Genomic DNA, 24,715 nt, shown 5'->3' on the forward strand with positions numbered 1-24,715 from the left:
CCTTGATCCGGCCCCGCGGGATAACAGAAGGCTAAGATTGGAATGCTAGTTCGAACGAAAGCTTCATTATTTTTCAACTATCTCAAGATGAGTTTTAATTTGCGCTCCCAATCTTCGTTTTGATGCCTGTATTTGCTACATCTACTTTGGTTTGTGTCGGGTTTTAAGACTCGTACCTGGAATGCGCTTGATCCTTTAAGCTTAAGTAGATATCTAGCAAGCGAGCATTCTTCTTTAGAGACCTATCTCTCAGCGACTCTGAAGATCCATAGCTGGATTCCTCTAGTGCGCGGCAGTATTCTGCATCATGACTTTGACCATTGGCCTAGGGCTTCGCTGGCATGTAAAACCAATCGTCGGCCTCCCGACGGCTGTCTCGCCACCCATCAGCCGAGGAATGCAACAAAATGATTTCATTAGAGAACACGCTTCTGACACCGAAACCTGTGTCTGTAGTTCATGTCATTACCGGACCGAAGAGGGACAAAACCACATGTCGCCCCGGCCCGTAGAACTCGCTCAGATCCGCAAACGTGACCGCTCCATCGAACAAGTTGATCTCCATCATCTCAGCCGGAAATTCCAAGGTGTCCTGAGCTTGTCAAATGAGCTGTACTTGATCAAAAGTTTGAGAAATCATCACTCCATCTCTTTCTACCGGTTTTGAAAAGGGCCCGTTGAAAGTAGCTATGCTTGTACCTCGACATACATTATCCAACGGTTCTGTCTTGCTGTGTGATACCGAGCATTCGGGTCACACTTCGACTTCGTCTTCTTCATCATCCTCAACCATGCCTACTCTTACGACGTCCTCTTCTACCTCCTCCACTTCTACCTCCTCTTCTACTTCAACTGATTCCTCTACTACCTCAATCTTAACAACATCCTCTTCTACCTCGTCTTCATCTACCGACGCACCGACAACAACAGGCTCTTCATCCTCTAGCACCGACACGGCTTCATCTAGCACAGACAGTCTTACTTCCTCAAGCTCAAGCAGTTCAAGCTTCAGCGGAAGCACCACCGCTACGCCCACCACATCCAGCTCCAGCTCACCTACTGCAGACACCAGCAGTACGGCATCTGCTAGTAGCACTAGCTCGTCCACCGGCAGTCTAGGAAGCTCATCTGCCAGCTTTTCGGGAAGCTCCTTGACCAGCAGCTCGGCGACTTCATCTTCGAGCAGCACGTCTCTGAGTAATTTGGTCACGAGCCTTCTCAGCATCAGCAGCACTCTCGGCGGCATCAGCAGCAGCAGCAGCAGCAGCAGCAGCACCTCCTTGCTCTCTCTCTCCTCGACCAGTGTGCCCACAATCTCGGCTTCTATCCTACAAAGCAACTCCTCAGCCGTCCTAATTTCAACTTCCAGCTCTTTGACCAGCTCTCTCACCGCTCTCCCTCCGTCGTCGTCATCCTCTTTTGTTGTAGTCTCGCCTACGTTGACTTCCGATACAAGGGGAGTCTACGATCCGTCCCTCAGTCTAGCCTCCCCTCGTCCGTCTACTACTCCATCTACTACTCCATCTGCTACTTCTTCATCTACTACTTCTTCATCTACTACTTCTTCATCTACTACTTCTTCATCTACTACTTCTTCATCTACTACTTCTTCATCTACTACTTCTTCATCTACTACTTCTTCATCTACTCCTCCAGCTACTACTCCGTCTACCACTCCGTCTATTACTTCATCTGGCATCCCTTCGACGTCGTCGAGCTCCACAGGAGTTGCTTCTATCCCTGTCGGAGTTCTGTTCAATCTGCAAGTTCTCGCGGCTGCCGTTCCTACCAACCCTGTCTAGACACGGCTTCGTGCCTTGCAGGCCCTAAGTTGCATTTTCTCAGGGCCTTTATCATCTCTCATTGCCCCTCCGGTAACATCCATAACATAATCGGGTTTGATAGAAAATAGCCATTTTTAATCAAACTTAGTTGAGATTTCTCCAACATGTTCCAAGGCCGCTGGAGGTGTCTTGTCAGATTCCACATACTGTGACCGTTTTCCCATCGCGAAGTAAATGGGAAGCAAGCATTCATGAACAACAATTCCATGCTCGATAGTGCAAATGAAGCTTTTACTATGTTCATCAACCCACTCCGTTCTTCCCCCCACCCCCCCGCTTCACACACTAATATACCCCTCGAGCTGCGTGACAATCGACAGCTTCCCCCCACCCTCTCTTAGATCAGCGGTCGAGCTTCGTCCACAGCCATCGGCGGCAGCATACCAAGCTTGCCGAACTCGCGGTACGTCGCAAAGACGCCCTCCGCCGTGTCGACGAATCCGTTCCAACCCATCATGCGGGCCTTGTTCGGGCTAAGGCGGCCGTAGGCATCTGGCACCACAGCAACGTCCGTGAACATGAACTGGCCCTCGGGGTCCTCGAATGGGTCGTTGAGCAGGTTGTGCTTCTTCATAATCTCCTTCCAGGCTTCGTGGTTCTCGGGCTCCTTGGCCCAGGCGACAAAGGACCAGGAGAACTTCAAGCTTGTACGAGGGCCGAAACTAGACACAGAAAATATCAGTCAAGGGCTTCATCCTCACAATGAATCAGAAAGACACGTACCCAATAGGCGGCTCGCCAGGCATGGAAATTGTCTGCATCTTCGACTCATCCAGCTCAGGCCTCCCAACCTCTGAAATCCCAAACCACTTCGCAAGCTCAGGCCAGAACAACGCATAGCTAAACGATCCCTGGTCACTCGAGTTGAACGCCTCATTCCCGCAATGCTCATTCAAAACAGCCCACTCGGTCAGGTACCCGGTAAGGTGAGCGTGCGAGTGCGCGTGGTCCATGAGCCAAGCCGCCATCGTGCCGGGGAACTCGAGCGGCCTGCCGAGGTGAGCCTGCACGGCGGCGTAGACGCCGAGCCCGTAAAACGCATTCATCTGCGCGCTCTCCACGGCGCCGATGATCCAGGAGGGGCGGATGACGTTCCATTGTGCGCCCGTCCTGGCGCAGTGGTCAAAGAGGGCGTCTTCCTGCGGGTAGTAAAAGTTTGGCTCGCTGGTGACGCGCTTCGCTGATTCTACAAAGGGCGAGATGGCCTGGCCGATGTGGCCGCCGTAGTTCTTGGCGCCGGTCTGCAGGACGATGCGTTTGGGGCGGATGGCGGACTTTTCGAGGCCGCCTAGGAAGTTCTGAAGCAAGGCGGCTGGCCAAGAGTGTTAAACAGAGTGATATTTCTTCCCGAGCGGGGAAAAGCGCTTGTGTGGACTTACAGTTGACTTTGACGAGAGCTTCAGCGTTGGACCAAGCCGCGGCGCCGGGCTCGGGCTTGGGCTGGAGGTAGGAATAGAAAAAGACGTAATCTGCCGTGACTTGACGCTCCTTTAGACCCTGCGCGATGACGTCCGCGTCCGCCAGGAAGTCGAGCGAGATGTGTTCAATGCGCGCCTGTTGCTCGGCGGAGAAGAAGTTCATCATCTTCTCTGAGAGGGGGCTTCTCGACACTATCCAGACCTTCTTCCATCGCTGCGGCGCATCGAGGAGGACCCTGAGGGTGTGAAATCCGCTGATGCCATTGGCGCCGGTGATGAGGGCTGTCAAGTATGTGATATCCGATGGAAAAGTTGGCAAGTTGCGGAAGATGCCTTTGTTCTGAAGAGGGAGGGCTTGAGACATCGCGTCGGTGTATGAGTGGTTTGCGTGATTGAAGTCTCCAAAATGTTGATCTGACCTACTGATTACTGGAAATACATTGCCGATTGGATACACTCAGTTCCTACTTATACAATTATTGGACGGTACCCTACCAAGGCCCTGAGTTGGAGAAGTCCCCTCGCAAGAGGTGATTGTTTGCCAATTGGTCATGTTCGTCTCACCATCCCACCGGCTGCAAGTGGGTGAAGATGTGTCGACGCATACCTACAGCAGTGTCTCTTGCCATTTTACAGGTCACGGCGGGATATGTTTTCCGCAGCTTCTACAGCTTAGAAGACGCTCAACGTTATGAAAAGCAAGTGTTCGCAGTCGCATCAAAGTCTGGGTTGAATGCATGCCAGCGATCCACATCTAGCAGCTCTCTCAATGTAAGTCATTACGTAGTGTTCTTCAAACGGCGTATTCGCCAGAACGCAGTTTGACGTTCTAGATCTACAAACTGGCGGGGCCTTCGGTCCAACCATCCATCCGGGTGACCCAGTCTGCGATGCGTAGCGAGAATGCGAGATGCCGTACGGACGAATTCATCAAGCAACGTCCTCTTGTACGGCCGAGTTTCGTACCAAAATTCCTTGCCGCGGCTCAGACCGAGGCAAGTGGGGCTTTCTGCCCACGGCACCCGGCCCACGGTCCACCGCCATTCAAAGACGATCCTTTGGCTAAAGACGGTAAGACTTAAAGGATGGCGCGCCGGGGCTGCAGAAACGACGCCTCGCCGCTTGGGACCCCGCAAGACCGGTACCGATAGACGGGCAGCGTCGAGGGACCTGTTGACCCAACGGGAGTTACCCACCTCCGGCGGGATGAAGTTTGTTGTGGGGACTTAAAGCCGCCGCCTGTCCCGGAGAGAGCCCCTGATGAAGTTGTGATCCAACATCGAGTGTGTGTATATCCTTTTTCAGCATCTAATCCACAAAAGCTCCGCGATATCCCCGTTCGTCCGCCGACTCGCTTCGTAAATATGAAGATTTACTTCCAGACGGTCGATGTGGTGCATTCAGAAGACTGGAGGCTGAACCCTTCAGGGCGCGGTACTCGCCGTCTACAAAGTGAAGCTCGTTCAAAGTCGAAATCAGACTGTGACGGTTCTTCGCCAACATCATCAAATGTAATTCCACCCCTATAGACCACATGTTACTCGGTAGTTATATTCCACTACTCTTCCCCTGACTCCAAGTTGGAGTCTGTTTTGTGCTCAAGCTCTCATGCTCCTTTCCATCTTCACCACTTCTACCTCATCATTACATGATTTAACACCACAAACTTTCTAGGGCCGTGAAGTAACAGACAGTCAAGCCTGGGACCGCGAGGTGCTCGTCCAGGTATCTTCATTACAACAAACAAACTTCCACGCGGTAAAGCTACTACCGCGGCACCGCGACCCATCAGAGTGGCACATCTCGGTGAGATCCGGCGGTAAAGACGGTGAGGATGAGGAGACCATCATCGTGGACGACTCGATGCAGAACAAGTTCAACATCAGGTGCAACGCGCTGGTCTACGACCACGAGCAAGAGGACTTGATCTCCATGTTGAACATGTCACCGACGACGGTCGCCTGTATGGTGAAAAGGGGATGATGATAGATGGGGGGAAGGGGCGTTTTGCAATTACGACATATGGGACACGATGGGAAGGAAAGCAATAGACCAAAGAGACACAACTTACAATTTCGGTTATAGGACGGAAGTAAGACAGCTGATTAATGTACAACGAGAAATTGTTCGTTTTCTTTCGTTCTACCTGTGGCACTCGGTCATACGATGGTCATCGGTGCTGGGCTGCGTCTTCGATCGGGTTCCTCGAGTCCAACCTCGTGACTAGATATGATACGTGCGAGCACTTGATACCGTCTATCGTTGGTTTCACAACTATCCTACCTATTATTATGATTGGCAACCGTTATGGTGGTAGCGTACATCCGCAACTTGAACAACAGGATCGGTCCGGCAGGACCTAAGAACTAGCAACCGCTAGATACGGGACGGATGTGACGAAACACAGATTTCGGATAACGGGCAGCGACCACGAAGTCAATGATGTATAAGTCAAACCAGTTCTGGCTGGACATTCTCAAAATCTGATGCGACCTCATATCACCGAGAATTCCTCATCTCGCACTCCTTATCCCATAAATATCAACAGCAAGCAAACATGATTCTCACGCCCTTCCACCACCTAACCATCCTCATAGCATCAGCCGAACCAGCCCTCTCAACCCTCGTTCCCCCAGGCTCCCAACAAGGAACCTACATCGTAACCCTCACCCCAGAAGGCGAAGAACTCCACACCCAACTCTCCGCCATTCCCAACATCCACGCCGTAGAAGATAACCTCTCCCCATCCTTCCAAGCCACACCACCACTTACACCACACCTCCCCCGTCGCGACGCAACATCCTGGCCTGCCAACACAAAACCCCTCTGCTCCGACAGCCCCTGGATCACCGCCGCCGCCTTTACCTCCAACCCCAACGGCGCCCGCGACGCCTTCGCAGCGCAGTGCGCCGCCCTCAACGGCAAGCGCCTCGGCTACCGCGAGAAAATCTACAGCCACTGGGGCGACGCGGTGGCGTACGTGTGCTCGTACGCGGGGAGCGGGGACGTGGGCGACGGGAGGGGCGGCGGGAACCCGTGTGTCGTGCAGGAGTGGGTTGATGCCGTCGAGTGGGCTGCCAGGGCTTGCGGGGGCAGCAATGGGGATGGGTATATGGAGTGTGGTGAGTTTTCTTCCTCTTCTGCTTTACATTTACCTCCCAGTCTTCCATATAGAAAGTCTTGTAAGGATGTGTGGTGGTGTATGAACGTGCTGACTTGTGAAATGGTACAGCCTACCTCTCGATTCCTGGATGGAAAAAGGTGAGGTGAACCCCCGAAGTTTGACCCCTGACGGGATGGCCGGCTGACTTGTCCTCTAGGCGTACGGATACACACACATCAATACTTCCTTCTGTTTTTAAGGGAGTTGTGGTTAAGCACTTGCAAGCTTGAAAAGGTAGGAAAGTCGTGGCATGGCAGAAGTCACGTCGGGATAGCACTCTGCTTTCCAATGCAGATTATATAAAGCTGTCGCAAATTCAACAGGGAAGATGATACCGCAGTGGCGTGTTGAAATGGTCCTCTTGTATCATGCTGTGAACACTGTAAGCCAACTATCCACACTATTTACCCACGCCCTCGGTCTTCCCTTGAGAAATTTGGCCAGCCTATCAACGATGGCATCGCTAGTCTCCTGGGTGTTGCCAGAATTCCCGCCGAGGTCCAGCTAGGCCTTTTACTGAGATTTTCGGAGATCGGTACATCCACCTTCACATTGCTTCCTCGGTCACTCTGCATAATTCCAGTCATCTCACAATAGCTCCAGTATTCTCTTTCTTAGCATCCTCTCGTTTGTTATTCATAATTAAGCCGCAAGGTATGTACTCGGGAATTATATATACTCATCAATATCCAAGATGACGTGATGACGGATTGCCCCGTTTCTCTTTCTAAACCTTTTCTTTTCCTCGCGTGCCGTCATCGACTTTTCGGGGCCGGTCATTATCGTTGTGCTCCAAAATGCACTCACGTATTACCTGAATGATTTGCGGGCTAGCGGGCTCGCCCCAGGCGGTCCCAGCGTCGGGCCATTACCCCGGAGTCGACCGCCTCGCATGTTGGGTGTGTTTGAACAGAAGGCACATATGTACACGGATGGAAGTGTCCGCTTGGATATGTTGATACACGATCCATGGAGCCACATTTCGCAGGACTCACTTGTGGAATGTTAGCATTGGTAAAGCATCATAGGTGATAGCCGGCCATCTTCACGAGGCAGGCTGGGGACGGCATCATACCATTGGACCATGTACTCTCCCTGTCTATCCGTGCTGTTCCTGCAGACGCATCGAACGTTGTACGTCGCTTTCGTCGGCGAGGGTAGGCTGGCCTCCGTGAAACCCGTCGGTGACATCATACCCCCGAGGTGGTCTTGAAAACTGCCCGACGCAAATCGCTGTGATCGTTGACTGCCAGGTGCCTGATGTCCACGCTTTTGTCGGCTCTCAACGAGCTTCCGTAGCTCGCTTGCTGCATCACCCCCCTTTCCCTGTGCCTCGTTCATCACTGTTTCGGCCTCGCTCTCAGCCTCGTGCTGCGAAACCGACGCCCCCAAGCTGCTCGAGCTGTGTTCACTAACGCTCCTTCGAGACGAATGGAACATGGAGGCCGACGACGGTCGACGAGGATCTGGTAATGCGAACGAAGTATTTCGGCTGGGAATGATGATTGGTTCGTCGTCTGTCGAAGAGTCGTCATCCTCGGATTCCCAGCTCTTCTCCCTGCGCGGCATCTCCCGGGTCACCGGGAGTCTTCGTACCTCCTCGAGTCGCGGCTCATCCATCACCATGGTGGTCTCGGCCCGCGCCCTGCCTCTCGAATCGATCGTGAACTTCACAGCTGTGCGAGGTCTCGGAGGAGCCGACTCGGGTATCGACGTCAAGCTCGAGAGGCGAGAGTGCTGCTGTTTCAGGGGCGAGATCCTGCCAGACGGGCGGCTCGGTGGCCTACTTGGGCCAGCTACGGGACCATTGGCCACCTGAGGCCTCGGCTGTATGGCTGGAGCGAGCTTAGGCAATGACGGCTTTGCGAGTCCGCGTCTTCCACGATTCTCACTGGCACTTCGTTGCAGTCCATTGAGCCGCCCATTCGTTTTGACCGGGGAATTGAGAGAAGCATGACCGGATGGCCTTCCTTGACCCAGCTCCTTGGTACTGAGGGAGCGACGAATATCGCCGTGCATAGGCGCTCTCGATTGTGATTCTGCAGCCGCTGCAAGGGCAAACTGTGCCGAGCCTTGTGTGACGGGGATGTTTGCACCCATGTTTGTAGATAGCGGTCGACCGAACAAGACACCAGGATCGACTCCGCCGGGACTCATAATACCGAAGGGGTCCTCCATGGAGGTTGAGAACGAGTTTGTAACCATGGAGATGTCTGCCGAGCTAGACTGGATGTTGTTCATGACAGGTTTAGGAGCCAGGGGCCGTGTCCGTTTGATGGGCTGGGCAGTCTCTTGGCTACCTGACGGCGGCAGGGTAGCGGGCTCTTGGAACATTTGCGAGGCGTCAAAGGAAGGCATATGGCGATGTCCCGAAGTTTGAAAGACATTAGGACCAAAGGAGAAGTCGATTTCCATGCCCGACATGTCGGCACTCGGATCCCAGAAGCTTGCGGAAGCGTTTGCCGGAGCCGACATGGGATATCCGAACATGTCGGTAGCAGTCACAAAGGCCGCCATGTTGGGATGTTGTGGGTTTCCAGAAAAGTCAGGCTGGCCGTAGCCATGGTCATTCTGCATGTTGTCGTCCTGTAGCTTCGGAGCAAGCTTCCGGCCACCCTTGTGGGAAGATGGGGGAGGAGTTGCCGTTTGCCCGTTCAGATCCGCCACGCTCTCCCTGCCTTGTGAACTTTTTACGATGTTGTCTTGTGACGCCTGCTCTGGGCTGGCCGAACCGCGTTCCTGGCTGGAAAAGTCTGCTTGTTCGATCGGGGGCCTGGGAGAAGAGGGCAGTCGTCGAGCTGCGGTGACCGGGGGTAGAGGTAGGTTCGCGTTGGGAGAGAAGTGGTTGGCATGTGTTGCTATCTGAGCAGCGAGGCTCTCGGCGGACAGAGGCCTCTTGAGGCTTGCCGAAGCAGGAAAGGTAGTAGCACCTGTGGCAAAGTCGGGAAAGGAACCCGGAGAGCCTCGAAGGTTACCTGGGGTTGTGTTGAAGACGGAGTATTCCTCTGCAAAGCGAGGCGTCCAACCGCCAGCGTCGTCAAAGTGACCCTGGGACTGCTTGGGGGTTTCGAAAACGGGGCTCGGGAAAACGGCGGAGGTGGGAGTCTGTTTGGGGGTGGGCGGCTGAGCGTTTGGGTTTCCAAAGCTGTAGTCAGAGTTTCTGGTTAGCAAAATGGCGTTTTGATAGATTGTCCGGCCTGCCAATCTTTGCGACCTGGTCGAGAGGCAGAAACAGAAAGACGAACGTGAACGGGGCGGGTTTGGTAGAATTCTTGCCTGGACGCCAGCTGATCCCCACTCATAGCAATTCTACTGTAGTTCACACAACCCTAACTTGAACATGACATGAACCACCCTAACAAACGGAATTGTGCAGATCTGAGGATATCGAGGAGTTCAGAGGACAGCCAAAGGAAGGCCAGGGGTGCAATCGGCGGCTTGGGGGTCGGGGGAAGCGAAGAGTGAGTGCTGTCGATTGGTCGGTTCGTGAATGTGAGGTAGGTAGGTAGGTGGGTAGATATCAGGCGGGGGCGACGTCAGATGCGTATATCATTGATCATTACAGAAGGTCCAAGACGGCAATTTCATGGGGAGAAGACTGATTACACCGAATGGCGAAGAGCTGGCGTGAGCAAGAGGCTTGTATGCGTAAGGCGTCGGAGGAACTCGAGCCTGGGGGGGGTTGGGAGTCGAGGGGAAGTTTGTGAAAAGGGAGGTCCGTGAGGTGCGGCGCAGAAAGCGTATCGGGACTCTCTGTAGGGCGGTGGGAGCGTGATGACAGAAGCAGATGAAATATCTAATCGTCAGAATCGTAAGACGGCAGATGCGAAGACTGGTCTGCAGCGAAGGGCGCTTCCTGGTTCAAGCAGAAGGCAGAATCCAGAAGAGGCAGCACAAGAAGGGGGAAGAAGAGAGATGGTGAAGAAGTGCTAAGGAGCGTCCAGGAACCAATCGTTCACTTTGTGGGAGGGAGAGGATAGAGTGTGAAGAAGACCAACACCAGGGAAACGAGATGGTCAGGTAAGGTACCTAGTAGCAGCCGCAGCCGATGCAGTATTCAATGGCAAGTTACTGCATAAGCAGGTGAGGAAAGGTAACCTCAGGACGGCGCACAATTGTGCCTCAATGTTAGGTACTAGGTACGTAGATATTGGCAGTTGACAGATGGCAGATGGCAAGCCACGAGCTAAGTAAGGTACCTTTAGGCAGGCAGAGATGGCCTTCTCTCTCTCTCGTGTGTTGGAGCTGGCTAATTTTTATTCCTTGATTCATCTCCGTAGGGATGCAGAAATACAGAGAGGAACAACCTACCTCAGGTACCTTTGGGTGGAAATGCAAGGAAGTACCTCGAGTTAAGGTCGTGGAACGGTACGTATCCCTAGCAGTGGGCATATCTCATTGGGCAAGGCTTGACAAGATAGCGGGATAGGAGCACTGTCCAGGAGAGCACAGCGCACGTGGTGAGACTTCGCTGCTCGCCTACAATTTACCATTAAAACTCAGATGCGAAAGTCACAGGCGCTTCGTCCGACTGGCTGCCTGTGTTGCTGGGAGCTCCCCGGGGGATAGACCGTTGCGTGCTCTGCTGTGTCGTAATTAGGTTATAGGGCCAATTAGCTAAACGAAACAATCTCTGACTACACATGCCGTACCCTAGGTATTATGTTTCTTCCTTTCTTGCTTCTCTTACACACAAAATGACAAAGACCAAAGGGAAAGCCACATGTGTCGAGTCCAGTCTGACCAGATCGCCATGACGCCCCCTAACGGCGTTGGCTTCCAGGCTAGAAGCTGACCGATGAGGGGGAAACTCGGCCAACGCCATGAAGGAAAAGATAGGCCAACGTGGCTCAATAGGGAGGCCGGAAGGGTGTCCTGGGCCACCTATGCTGACAGCTGTAGCATTAGGTGATGGGCAAGTACAGATAGCAGAGGTGGTGACTAAGATACTCTGTAGGCTCTGATCGCCGAGGCAGAGCGCAACTTGTGCCAGCTGAAACGACCCACGATACCAACTGCAAAAGGGGTTCCTGAACCTACCTCCAGTCGCTATCTTCCTTGGTGACCAGATGTATCGTTGTCGAGATACTCTTCTCCTTAGACAGATGCCAGCGCCTATCTAGGGTTTCAACGTGGGCAAATACGGGATGAGGGCGGCACACAAGCTTTCGACCGGCGTCGTCGTCCTGGGGAGCCAAGCCAGAGAATACAGCGAACCAACGACCTTGGAGGGCCCGTCTAAAGGGAATGGCGCAATCAGATGGCATGAACGGGCTTGCCAGGCACGGTCACAGTGGTGGGTGGTGTGGTGGTCTGCTGAGGTTGATGTTTGATCCGGGCGGCGGCTAACACAGCTAATGTACTACTGTTAGTGGCTATCGTTAATTGCTGTGTTGTTTCGGCGATGGGAGAGCAGCTCACGCACGATGTACCTATTCGTGCACTTTGCCGACGAGAGATATGCGATGAACGCCCCTCCAGGTCCTCTGTGTGAGCAGGGAGGCTGAAGAAAGGGTCGGTTCAAGGATGTTCCTGCTCGAAATGGGCATGTCTCGGTGATGGGGAGGAGGAAAATGGGAGCAAAGGCATGCAAATCAGCATCCGTCTAACCACATGGGAATTGCCCTGGCCTGATCTTGGTCTGACTTGCCCCCCCGATCTGAGCCCTGTAAGCTGTCCTCCCCTGGTCTTTCCCGTCTCTCACTCGCTCGGTCTCCGAACCTCGATACATACATTCCTTTAGAATGGTCACAGTCACCACCTACGTCTCAGCTATCTGTAAGGATAGCTTATTAAAGTTGCTTCCGCATTCTTGCTGCTCTGTTCCAAGAGTTGCTGATGGCAGTTGCTGATGCGGTTGCCGAGACAAGTTGGCCGGTTGCTGGTTGCAACGGGGCTCGGCTGTCCGTCGAAGCGAAATGTAGAATGCGATGCGAGGAAGGATCGTCTGCAGAGAGCCCATGCAAGGTACTTGACCAAAGCCATCCATATCTTTCGCGACTGCACCATAAGGCGGGGGGGCTACACGGCAAGGCACAAACCTTGGCCAGCCAGCGAGGGAGAAGGAGAGGAGGGAATCTCCAGGACAGTCCTCTCCCGTTCGCTCCTTTGGACAGGGAAGCAGGAACAGCTTGCAGAGCGCCATGCCGATCTGGGCTGTAGTCTCGCTGTAGTCTTACTGCAGGTGCATGGCGGACAACCTATGGGCTCTGGGCGGGCTGGCCATGATAGGATGAGCGACATCTGTCAAAAACGAGCCAACAAGTCTGCAAACTGCAGTAGAAACCGATATGACAGCTGCCAAATACCATTCAATATTCCCCATCCACACAGCGGCGAGTCTGAACCTTGTTGCTCGATGCAGTCATGACGAAACAATTTCGAATGCAGAAAAGTCTCTGCAGCCCTGTGAGCAAGACAATTTCCCCCTCCCTCTCTCTTTCACAGAGCCAATCTTTCTTCCAATGCAATGCACATCACGTCAGTCAACCACCAACCCATTCCCACGGATACCTCCCGCCCAGAGATAACCTAGCAACCAGCACTGGTCAAAGTCTCGGAACTCGTGTTTGGCAGGTCATCAGAAACTCCTGGTGCCCCGGCATGTAAGCGGCAAAACTGGTGAGTCAACGCGGCGCTGCGCTACCGGAAACTAGTACTCCAAGCTTCCATCAGCACCAGGCTACAGGATGTCATCTGTGCGCTGAACGAGAAAAAAAGGCGCTCCTCCAGAACTCGATCACGTTGCCGTATCACCAATTATCCGCCCATCGTCTCACCTACAAAACTTTGGCGAGCCATGGACCGTCACGATGATGATGCCCACACTAACCCCCGACCTGCGCCGTTCCCTCCGCGCTCCGGTTAGAGCCCCACTGTTTCGGGGCCGGACCTCAGCTCGCTTCAGTTACGCCTCGCCAGGGGCGGCGGGGCAGGGAGGTTTTTGGTTCTCTTTGCACGCCTGAAACCTCGCTGGGCAAAACCTCGAATCTTTCTCATCTTTCAAACTCCCCAGATCGATCGGTTGGATAGACAACGCGAGCAAGACCAGGCAGCTTTCCGTCCGATATCCGATGGAGCGATTGAGCTTCGGACCTACGAGCCTCTTTTAGACGTTCCCGCTCCTGCTTCCCCCCCGTCCGTCATCCAGAGTTTCAGACGGTTTGGAACTTGCAAGATGTAGTGCGCATCTGCCGAACGGACCCGGGTCAAGAAGACTGACGGGATGAGACACTTTCTTTTCGGTGGCTCAACCATCAGTATCCAGTAGCGATGTCGTCTCCATCTCAACCCACGAACTATTTGTTCGGTAGCTGAACTCTCTTACGTTTGGTTCATTTCTATGATGAGTTGATCGCTCTACTGCCAACTCAGTACTTGACACGAAGATGACCGCCGCCGTTGCGGAACATGTCTGCGTTGCTGGGCGGCTAGATCGTAGCCCCTTTGGAATCCCCGAACAGGATGGCAATCCGCAACAAACGTCACACACCCGACGCTTGAAGTCGGCAACCTCTCTTGTCCCCTCTGTTTCGGCCGCCCTCTCCCAGATGCCAAGTTCCAGACACGCAGCCCGGCGGTCCATATTCAGTTGACCTAGAAATGTGTCAACGTGTTTGAGAAAGCACGACGTAGAATTTGCACGAGATTGCTTGCTTCACAATCGTAACGGTCGCGGCTGCTGAGAACTGCAGCGTCTCAACGTCGCCGATGCCAAGACCACGTTGAGGAATCCCGCTACACGTTTCTTACCCAGTTTCACCTCGGTCGGCAAATCGTTCTACGCAACCGCGCAGTGTTGCCTCGTACCTTCTCCCCCGAGAGGCTCATCGATAGAGGGGTAGACGCAGGTACAGCCTGGCGATGACCCGGTGCGGCATAACGAAGCTATTCGCAATTGATTGCGACTTCGCAAGCAAGGTTCGCCTCGTTTGGCCCAAGTCAACGCGGGTTTCTGTACGAGCGACGAGGTCTGAATCGCTGATAACGTATTGTGTTTCCTCTTTCTCAGACTTTCCAGAATCGCCCCTGTCTCTGGCTGCCCAAGGCCATCACGAAGATGCCTCTCTTCTTGAGCTGAGGGGCAAACTTTCGAGTGATACTGCCGTAGTCTTACTTCCCACTGCGCTATGGCAACAAACTCCATCAGTGTTCTGATTCTGTAGTGTTTGAACGTGGCCGAAGTTGCCAATGTCTGGTTGAGCGAAAGCTTTGCCTGGGTCGTACTCAGCTGTTGTGCTTTCTGGACCCTCCGCGAAAGTCGGAATAGCTGTCATCTGCATCCTCGAATATCTACAAGTTCGTCCTCCTGGGCCCGGCGTTGCGCAGCGTCCTCTTGGCCGGACTCGACACTATTCCACGCTGAATAGATCTGGTCTGATAACTCGATCTGACAATTGACGTCAACTTGGCCCAGCCAGGCATTCGACCTTTGTGTCGATCCCAACAACGCAACCTGGAGACTTCTTCGAGACCACACAATTCTCGCACAGAATCCACTTCGATACCTTGTAACTGAACATGGCAGTGTGAGTGCCGGAGAAGCACATGCGGTCTGATGACTGACGCCAGCTCAGCCCAGCCAGGGGGTTAAATAGCAAGTAGACCTTCCCATCGGACAAACTGTCTACCGCGGCGATTTCATGTCTGACCAGATGTGTCTGCAGACCAACATGAGTGTCAGGAACGCCGCGATAACATCGATGAGGCCTACATCGGGTTGTCAGCGGTTATTCATCTTCTTTGAACGTGGGGAGTCTTGCGCGGATGGCGACTTCTGCACTCAGGCGTGGTAGGTCCCTCAATCCCTACAATAAATCATCAATTTGTAGACACTCAGAACGACCGACTGCTTCGGAAAAATGATCGTAGGTTTGGGTATCATGCCATCCTAGAACTCATAGCTGAGTTGTTTAACTGAGTCAAGATTGGGAAATCTTTCGAGCGAACAGTATAGAGCCCTACACAGCACTACATGGCAATAAGGCGCGTATGCGATACCGGGGCTTCATCAATCATAACGCGATGGAGAGTACCAAGGGAATAAACAAGAACGTAAGAAAAACGCGGCATCTTCTCAGCAAAGTTCAAAGAGCCCTCTTAGCGATGACTCAAATCAAGGTTCTGTCAGAGTTCAGGGGAGGACCGGCTTAGACCGTGACATGGGGAAATACCCGCAAGCAAACGATTGGATGAGATGACTTCCTGGCAGCAACTGCGACTGTGTTCCTGGATGCTACGGAGGAGGAAGTGGCTGGGGATTGAGGTGGTTGAGAGAAAGGTGTCGTGCTAATAGACGATTGGCTCGTGGTCTCTGCAAGCTGCAAGGGGTTGTAAGTGCTTGCAGTTGAACGTAATTGGTTGGGTCTGGCTTCTTTCGAGCCAACGCTGAACGTCTGGGTTCCCCTTCCCTCTATCAGGACTCTAGGAGTTGTAGAGTCCATCACCAGCTCCGAGGCAAGCCCCCCCCCCCCCTGCTTGATTCCTCGGCCATCGTGCGATGCGAGAGTTGCAGCGTCGCTAGAGACCTCGCAAGCTGGTGGCCAGAGAAGCTTCACTGGGTCTACCTAGGAACCAGTGGAGGGAACGGATGCAGGAAGCACGACATCGACGTCAAGGCCAAACCCGCCTCGTGAATCGTCAATGACCCCAGCATGTAGTTTGTCCCCCTTTTTTCCCCTTCTTCCCGGCAACATCCCACCATTTCTCTCCCTTCCCCTCCCGCAGACGACACTGCGTCCAGAAAAGAGAATCCGGATACGACCTCGGACTACGGTAGATACATACCTAGGTACCCTCACCGGGCCCGGGACTTTACCACAAACTTGGAACCTCGTCCGGCCGACGGCGGCCAACGGCTGAACCTACCGATACAACTCTCCACTTCGTCCCTAAACCCCCAGTACCTTGCGTCACTTTTTTCCCCCTTCTGCAGCTTTTGCCGTGTGTCCCATATGGTAAATATGGATACTCTCGTAGGGCAAGAAAAGAATAAGCACGATCGCCCGCCAATCACTCACCCCCGCCAGCGCCGGGACAATGGATGGGAAAAGCCTGTGCGCGGCGCGCGCTGCCCCTCCTCAGAGTCCTCCCCCCCTGGTCCAGCCCACAGGAGATATATATAATGGCGGGGTCTCCCGGTCGAGATGCATGAATTCCGGGAGATTACGCACATACGCATGCAGCCCTCTCAGGAACACTCTTCGACGTTCGCTGGCTCTTATTCCTCCTTTTTTTCGAGGGGGGGGCCCAGTGATGGGAGGGGTGTTCTTGAGTTTTTTTCTGCTCCTTTTCCCATCGCACTCGTCACGAACCAACAGAATTCCCTGGTTGATCTTCTGCCCTTTGCCTAAATGGATCTTCTTCCGGGATGTAGAGACTCTTTCTCTGGGATACTCCGCCGAACCGAAACAACCGCAAGTGGTCCAGAGAACGAGTGAAGACCCGAAGACATGTCAGGGACCCGGGGGAGGGGGATCACACTAGCCGTAGAAGAAAAGAAGGAAGTTCTTGCTAGAGGCCGAGATTCCTGGAAGATCCCTGAGGATACGGACTGTCAACCCCGGGCTCTCTCCGGGCGACAGAGTAGGAGAAGAAGGCAGGAAGAGGTTGTAAAAGTAAAAGGAAAAGCTGGAGCGGCCATTCTCCGATATCCGAAAGACCAAAGACCAATGGCCCCCGGTTGTCCGTCAAATCGGCCAGCCATGATTCACGGCGCCCATCCATTCAACATGCGTCGAGTCGTGTATCTATCACCTCGCCGCGCGGGTTTCCCGTCCAAACTATGCAATGTTTTTGTCACAGTAGCCGCCGTCACCTCGAGTGTGGTGCCAGAGCGTTTGTGTAAGAGACGAAACGTCGTTTCTGTTTCCCCTTCCAGCACTGTAAACGGCATAACAGAACATATCTCTCTCCCCCACGGCCATCACAAACACCCGTACCACAAGCCCAAAAACATCCATAGGCTGCTTGCTCTGTTGGTGTCTAACCCCCTGCCAGCTGAACCACCTTCCAATGTCCCAAGCCCATAGCAAAAAGGAAGGTCCAAAGCATCCACCCGTGGCCATACTCCATGCCCTCTGCTCTCCCTCCCGCGGCGGACAGGTAATCGAAGCGAAGTGCCCCTCCCGGCTTCCTCCTCCGAGGCGAAGGGCATCATCCACATCCACCTCCACCGGACACGCCGGGTTTCCGTTCTGGAGACTCCCCTTGTAGTTCAGCTTTGCGCCTAACACCACATCGTAGTATAGTCTGGTTCCGGTTCCTGGTCTGATCTTCTCCTTCCCCCTGCCCCCAACCCGGAAACCCCTGGCATCTTTCGTCCACTCTAGCGTGGTCCCTCGACGATGACAAGCACTTGCCGTATTTGCCCATGTAAGTGCGTGAGCGAGTACATGTGTGTGTATCCGTATGTGTGTGTGGTGTCCGCAGCCTACACATACCCGCTCTCCTCGCCCACATACCCAAACTCCCCTGCAATACCAACACCACCCCGGTAAACCCACGAGCATTAAGGCTTCTTCTCGTGATTCTCCCAAGCCCCCAGAAGTCTATGACTCCTCACTCCAGAATCCAGATAGTGAAGGGAAAAGGGGACCAAGTACTCCGTAGTGCAGGACTCAATAAAGAGCCAAGAAAACGTCGTCGTCCAACGGAATACAACCCATCGTCCGTCTCTCCCCCACCACACCAGTCTCGATCGGCAGTTGACCGCGTTCCTGGACCAGGCACGGGAGGAGAAGACGCACGCAGGGTACGGGATATGTAGGTACGGGAAGCATGCGCAGCATGTACAGATATCCACACGGAAGCACACACTCGCAAAACGCAGCACCAACCTGCCCCTCGGCTTGCCCAAACCCAAAGACCGCAGCACATTCACCCGCCTTTGGCTATGGTTCTGGCCCTGACCCAGGCCCATCTTCTGCAAAGTGCCAACCGTCCGGCTATGTGTGAATAAACGACCTGCCCCTCTAAGGAACCCCACCGATCTTCAACCCATCGGCATCGGGGGTCGGGGGCCGGGGTGGTCCCCTCACGACTTACACTGACCCCTGCCTCGTCCCCCTGGATCCCGCGCAGCGTCAAAGTCGAAGACGAGTCACCTCCCGCCGGCGGCCTGGTCCTCTCCTCCTCCCCCTCGTCTGCTGCTCTTCGTCCTTCCCCCTTTGGGCAATGCCACGTCCTCAAGTCCCCCCTTCCATCCCAGCTCTACAAGTCTACAAGTTTACACTACGCATGCCCAAGAAAACCCCCCCTGAACCCGTCCCGCGCGCCGTTTTTTCCACTCCCCTGACTGACTCCCCATGTCCCCTATCCTGTATTCCATGTGTTTCTAGGGCACATCTTTCTCAGTCTTCCCACGAGCCCCATCCATCCACCATCGCGATTCCAACGGTCGGGATATGGACTTGGAAGTGGTTGGTGCTAGCGAGCGTTGAGTTCTTGATTAAGAGGGGGGCGCAAGGCAAGGGGAAGCGGGGGGCCGAGGAGTCATGGCATGGCAGTTCGACACGAGAGACAGAGAGAGGCGTTCGGGTCCTACGTGACTACCGAGTCTTTTGACGGAACAGATCAGGAACCCCTCCTCCTCTGTTCCCTCCAACTGCCGGCGAAAGACCGTGAGACCGGCCGTCCATCTCTCCTATGGTTTTCTCCGTTCCTCTCGGGAGATGCAGTAGGGCCCGAAAGTCACACAACCATGTCATCCTCTCAAGATTCGTGATACGCAGTTTGAAGATTTCTGTGAATGCTGTATCACCAAGTTCACTAATAGTCAAAAACCTCATTCTGAAATGACCGTGTATTCCTCATTCTGCGCAGGTTAAACGAAAAATCTAACTAGTACTGGCTTTGCCCCCGAGGTTTTGTTTCCCAACGATAACAAACGAATTTTGTCCCATTTTTGGCCCCCCATCCCCCTTCCTCCAGAACAGTTCTCCAAGACCGTTGCCAGAAAATTGTCCTCCGCTTCCTTCCTATCCCGGCCATTTTCCCCGGTCCAAGTCATGGTTTTTCCCAGATCCCTATTCCACCTTTTCCTCCCCTTGATATCATTGGTATGTCCTCCTCAAAAAATTCAAAACTACGACTGCAGATCCAGTCGTTGGGGGTCTCACTATTTAGCTATCTACGATTAAGTTGGTGTGGAAGAGCATGTAGAAAAAAGGGAAAAGGAATGGTGGGGCGGTTCAGAAAAACTATAGAGATAAAAAAAAGAGTCAAAAAACAGAAAGGACTGAACAAGAATCAGAGAATCAAAAAGAAGAAACAAACAAACTGAACGGAACAAAACTTGCCCCTCCAAATTTCCCCTCCCATGTCTCTTCCGTTGGTTATTGATGAAGTGATGAAAGCTGGGCCATTGAGAAATCCTGCACTCTGGGGTCATGCTTTACACGTGGCTGGAAAGGCCAACGTGCGAAACCAGACAGTTGGTATCCTCCTCTTTCGGGGCATAAAACATGGGTGGTCGTGCTCAAATGAATTCAGAAACGTCGGTCAGGCAGCGGAACTCGAGGTAGAAAAGGAAAAGGAGATGAAAAAGATCAAATCGTGGATGGTTGTAGTGATGGATATTGTGATGGTGCTGAGGTAAAAGGTAGTAAGATTGTTTTGGAAAATCGTCATGACACATTGTCCCTTTTCTCTCTCTGTCATCCGGGGGAAGTAGTTTCGGAGTTTTTCTTTTGTTTTTTTCTTGACTCGTCCAAAAAGATTCCAACACCCTTTAGCACCCTCCCCAAATTTTTGTCCCATCCTCCAAAGGTATCCCGTGATGCCCAAGTCTATAAAAAGGTAGGTCAGGAAAAGGTTCGTTGTTTTTCGTGACGACGTTTCGGTAGTGTACCACAGGCACGCGCTGCGGCGGGGGTAAGTCTGCGTGACAAAGGAAAAGAGAAAACAGAAAAAAAAGTGGTATCAGTCGTGTTTGTGTGTTGTTTCTCTGCCATATCAAGATCAAGGAACCGCATCAAATCATGCCAGGCATGCCTTCCATAGGGTTGATGACATTCCTCTGCTGGACTTGGTTCTGTCCCATCTGCCCTTGGTTCATTTGAGGCATGGGCGGCGGCACCTGTTGAAGGTGTTGGTGTTGTTGAACCTGATGCTGGTGCTGGTGCTGCTGTTGCATCTGCGCTGGCGTAGGCGTGCTTGTGACGGATGCCGACGAAGTTTGAGGCGTGATTGGAGTCTGCTGCGGCATTGGAGGTGCTTGCTGCGGCTGTTGAGGCTCAACCTTTGGCTTGGCCATCTGAGATGCTGCAAGGTTGCGGTTGTGATTGCTCTCACGTCGACGCTTTGGCGCATCCTTGATCTTGGGGTGGGTGTGACACTACATGAATGTTAGCCTGCTGTGCAACGTTCCAAGACCCTTCACGGTCGATGCCGTGCCACATACCTTGTACGCGTGCCTGAACCATGTGGTACCCTTCTTCTTGCTGCTGACGAGCGCAATCCAATCGTTGCAGCTGCCGCACAAACCTTCCCAAACATCCGGGTTTCCGTCCATTCGTCGCGTTTCTTGAGGCTCTTGGAATGGGTTGCCCGTGGCGGCGCTGATGCCGTGGGTGAACGACTTGTCGTACCAGAAGGCCGAGTTCTTCAGTACAAGCCAGCGACCCGGCTTGCAGATTCCACACCATCCTTCACGCTTGTTACCGTGACCTCTCACCCATCTGGGTGTGTAAAGGTCACCCTCGAACCGCAACTCTTGCTCGTGGGGAACAAGATCGGGGTCAGACGGGTTCATGTCCTCGGGAGGCGGCGGGATCTGCTCCTCGTGGAGTGAAGCGTACAGGTCGGGCGGGTCGGACAGATCCGTGTAGTGGCTGTGAAGCGAGTGAGGATCGGCGTTGCTCTGGAGCATGCGGAAGAGGCCATGAGACAGAAGTGGCGGCGGGGCCTCGAAGTGGTGAGCGTCGGGATGGAAGCCATTGGAGGGCAATTGCGACGGCAAGAGCATACTGTTCATGCTGTTTCTCTGGTACTGCGGCGGGGCGGCCATCATGAAGGGATGCTGCTGGGCGGCTTGAAGATTGGTGAAGTTCAATGGGACCTGCTGGTGCTGGATCGTCGGCGATGAGTGTCTCGAAGACATGCGCTGGTGGGCACCAAATGCATCGTGCCCCTGATGAAACACGAACGGTGTCTGACGTCTGTTCTGCTGAGTTCCGTACGATCCCGTCGACCACCTCTTTGTCGTTCCACGCTCGACGCTGTAGGGAGCAGATCGCATGCCTGGGCGAGGCGAAGGGGAAGCACGACCGCGGCTTTGAGTCCTAACAAGTTCAGATCGGCTCTGGGGAGTCATCCGAGGAGACGCAACCGGCGACAATTGAGTCGACGACATCAATGAATTGCGGTTAGACGGCGGCGGGTAGTCTGAACTGAACGATGGCGCCTCTGACAGTGCAGCTGAGAAGTCTTCGTACGAAGGCATATCTGAGAGGGCACCGGACGTGGACATGGTGAAAGACGAGCCGGACATGCGTCGCGGGTTGGGGCCGCAGTCAAAGTTGAACGGTTCGTTGTCCTGTTGCTGGTACCTCAGATCAAGCACAGGAATGGCTTCATCGGTAGTGTATGCCTGGCCAATCATCTCTGTGTCCAATCCATGGAACTCAAAAGTGTCTTCGCATGGCTTTTGTTGCCAGTCTGATGGAAATGATTAGCAAAAGGGTTAACCTCTGATGAGGTTGACTCACTGTTCTCCATGGTGGTGACGGGATAGAAGTCTTGTTGATGAACTGATACCGGGCGGGACATGGCGTCGCTGGGAGTCTGCTGCATCGGCAGTGGCGAAGAATCCCACGATGGGAGGGTGCCGTAGTCATCGCCCATGCTGTAGGAGAAGCCTTCGTGGATGGTCGCAGGTCTGGGCCTCATGCCTTGAGACGTTGGGGTTGTCCATACACCGGCGGGTGCTCCCACGCCCTCTTGTTTGATGGGCATATCATTACCGTTCATGTTGATGATGGTCGTTGTACGAGGCGGGAGGTCTCTTCTGAACTTGTTGTTAGGGTTGAAGGTGAAGGAAGGTGTGTGTATTTGTTGCCGACTAAATTGTACTTGTAAGTCATGTATGCCGGAAGCTGCAGGGACGGGATGGGGCCTACAGCTGTGCCTGAGCAGAGTCCATGGTGCTTAGACAGGAACAAGGGAGCGTGCGGTTAATCAATTATCGGGTTGATGCTGAACGGGGACGGTGGGTTGTTAGCATTGATCCTCGGACGAGGGACATCAAGGGTGGCAGTTGTATCTGACGGCAGTCGGGGGGTGAGGGGGATCCACACTGCCCACGTATCGACGAGCGCGATCCGGCAGGCCGACAGAGAAGGGCTTCCAGGAACTTACTTGGAAGAATCTGGCGCAGTGGCCAACCTGAGCGGAGAGAGACAAATAATCTCCGGGCCGGACGAGTAATGGACGGCGACGTGAGTGGTTATGTTTGTTGGGGCCAGGGGACGCGTAGATTTTTCCTTTCCCTTCTTGGCTCCTTTCTCTTTCTGCTTTCTCTTGATCCCTTTCCGGTCTCTTCCCTCGAGGATGGGAGGGCGATGATGAGCGTTAAGGACAGCGGGTCCTCGCGATGAGGCTAGTGGGTGATGTATAGATGGAGGCGGTAGGGATTCCCGTCCTCAGCTAGACAGCGCGGTTGAGGATCTTTTGTAATAAGAGTCTTTGTGTTGGGTACTCTGTATTTATATTGTATGTATGTATGCGTACGATCCTCAAAGGCAGTAAAGGAGCGTGATGAGTTTGCAATAATCGGCAACCTCGTTTGGTGCTTTGATGGCTGAAGGTGTGTGTGTATGTGTGTGAGTGTTGGAGCGCGCAGCTGGCCGTCCTGGTTCCTGGCGGGATGAAGAGAGCCAGCTCCCGGAGAGTAGGTATTATAGATGCGAAGAGGCAGCCCCCTCGAAAAAGGAAAAAAAGTATTATAGGTTACAAGGCTTGAAAAAAGGAGTGACTAGCAGAGAATCAAGGGCAGTGAGGCCTTGGTAAGTGGGACGCGAAAGGAGAGCGAGAAAGAAGACAGGTCGAGGGGCGGTGCAGACGGATCCTGGAGGTATAAAAGAAGTAGTGTAGAAAAAGAAGCATCATCCATGAACGGACCAATAAGTCAGCACGGTCAGGTTCGGAACGTCGGTTGGAGCTAAGCCGGATTTCCCTGATACAAACCTCTTCCTGTCTGTGAACTTGGGGCCAGAAGGCAGGTGTGCGAGAATCTGCTTGGCCTGGCTCAGCAAGAGGACAAGAGTTGCAGGGGGGGTTCTTATGGTGGTGGACAAGGTAACATCTGTTCGTCGATGTGGATGTGTGGGAGTAAGATGCCGATGAACCAGGGAGCGGCCTACTCCCGACTGCTTTTGGAAGACGGGGACAAGGATCAAACACACCGACAGGGCTGTACCCAGATGATGGATGTACGCTCATAAACTATGTACATGGCACGAACTCGGGTCCGCGATGAGAGCGTGATGGGAAATATAGTTGAGGAAGAGGCAGAGAGAGGTCCGGATAGAGAGTTATGATGAAGGAAGCAGAGGGGAGGAGGGCTGATGGTGGTGTGGAGAGTCCGAGGGACTGAGAGTCGGAAGGGGGGTGGAGGACAAAAAAAAAAAAAAGACAGACAGACAGAAAGGCCGAGAGAAACCCAGACAAAAGAGAGAGAAAAAGAGAGATATGTAGAGTGGGAGTAAAAAGTGTAAGGAATAGCCCATGAACATGGCAAGACTAGCCAGTCAGGAAGAGAGAAGTGATGGGACGGAAAGAAAGAGGGTAGACGGTAGGAAAGACAATTGCCATAACGTATGGAGGAGGTTCACTTGCACCAAACCATGGGCCATGGGATACTTCCTTTCTCACTTACTCTCGAGTCTCGAGTCTGGCCTGGTTCTCCATCCACCCAATCCACCCAATCCACCCATTCACTTCCATACGGATACACCTGCAGGACCTTGTCAAGACCCCCTCCCCCTTCTAGACCTTTTAGCCCCCCCTCACCTCCCCGTCCCCTCGCCATATTGTGCAGCCCACGGCGGCGGTGCAGCTGTGGATTTGTAGCAGAGAAATTCGTCGTGACGAAATACAGGACCAAACTTGGACCAAAGGCCATCCACTAGATCGCCCTGTATCGACGATAACCGCACTTGACGTATGAGCTAGAAGGGCACTTTCGGTGGTCTCCGACTAGGGCCGTCGGTTATTCAGGGCTGAGAATTGGCGAGGACCCTAGCGATCCGAAGGAAATAGTTCCCGAGGAGGTGGCTTGTCTCATCCCATAC

At 53.5% G+C, this 24,715-nt stretch overlaps 6 protein-coding genes across 6 annotated transcripts; 3 read left to right on the forward strand and 3 right to left on the reverse strand.

Annotated features, from left to right (window-relative positions):
* Nucleotides 1-791: 791 nt before the first annotated feature.
* HER10_EVM0012528 (uncharacterized protein) lies at nt 792-2,018 on the forward strand (the record flags this gene model as incomplete). Its single annotated transcript, XM_035481922.1, has 5 exons — nt 792-808; nt 973-1,074; nt 1,120-1,189; nt 1,223-1,727; nt 1,933-2,018. The coding sequence occupies 5 exons, from the start codon at nt 792-794 to the stop codon at nt 2,016-2,018; spliced, it is 780 nt and encodes a 259-aa protein (XP_035336673.1).
* Nucleotides 2,019-2,181: 163 nt separating this feature from the next.
* HER10_EVM0000562 (NAD dependent epimerase/dehydratase) lies at nt 2,182-3,626 on the reverse strand (the record flags this gene model as incomplete). Its single annotated transcript, XM_035470338.1, has 3 exons — nt 2,182-2,506; nt 2,568-3,156; nt 3,224-3,626. The coding sequence occupies 3 exons, from the start codon at nt 3,624-3,626 to the stop codon at nt 2,182-2,184; spliced, it is 1,317 nt and encodes a 438-aa protein (XP_035335574.1).
* A 1,000-nt stretch (nt 3,627-4,626) lies between these two features.
* On the forward strand, nt 4,627-5,245 carry HER10_EVM0012852 (uncharacterized protein; the record flags this gene model as incomplete). Its single annotated transcript, XM_035482232.1, has 2 exons — nt 4,627-4,656; nt 4,937-5,245. 2 exons carry the CDS (start codon nt 4,627-4,629, stop codon nt 5,243-5,245), a joined length of 339 nt encoding a protein of 112 aa, XP_035336705.1.
* Nucleotides 5,246-5,819: 574 nt separating this feature from the next.
* HER10_EVM0000024 (uncharacterized protein) lies at nt 5,820-6,624 on the forward strand (the record flags this gene model as incomplete). Its single annotated transcript, XM_035469822.1, has 3 exons — nt 5,820-6,384; nt 6,495-6,523; nt 6,583-6,624. 3 exons carry the CDS (start codon nt 5,820-5,822, stop codon nt 6,622-6,624), a joined length of 636 nt encoding a protein of 211 aa, XP_035335538.1.
* A 156-nt stretch (nt 6,625-6,780) lies between these two features.
* HER10_EVM0010592 (PHD-finger domain-containing protein) lies at nt 6,781-10,621 on the reverse strand. Its single transcript, XM_035483125.1, has 3 exons — nt 9,702-10,621; nt 7,501-9,570; nt 6,781-7,419 (listed from the first exon to the last, which is right to left on the reverse strand). The coding sequence occupies exons 1-3, from the start codon at nt 9,725-9,727 to the stop codon at nt 7,236-7,238; spliced, it is 2,280 nt and encodes a 759-aa protein (XP_035336496.1). The 5' UTR covers nt 9,728-10,621; the 3' UTR covers nt 6,781-7,235.
* An 8,718-nt stretch (nt 10,622-19,339) lies between these two features.
* On the reverse strand, nt 19,340-24,430 carry HER10_EVM0008590 (uncharacterized protein). Its single transcript, XM_035478106.1, has 4 exons — nt 22,544-24,430; nt 22,133-22,485; nt 20,827-22,082; nt 19,340-20,760 (listed from the first exon to the last, which is right to left on the reverse strand). The coding sequence occupies exons 1-4, from the start codon at nt 22,564-22,566 to the stop codon at nt 20,398-20,400; spliced, it is 1,995 nt and encodes a 664-aa protein (XP_035336314.1). The 5' UTR covers nt 22,567-24,430; the 3' UTR covers nt 19,340-20,397.
* Nucleotides 24,431-24,715: the final 285 nt, after the last annotated feature.

This window comes from Colletotrichum scovillei, assembly GCF_011075155.1.
Source record: "Colletotrichum scovillei strain TJNH1 chromosome Unknown Contig00003, whole genome shotgun sequence".
In the NCBI taxonomy this organism is placed as follows: Eukaryota; Fungi; Ascomycota; class Sordariomycetes; order Glomerellales; family Glomerellaceae; genus Colletotrichum; species Colletotrichum scovillei.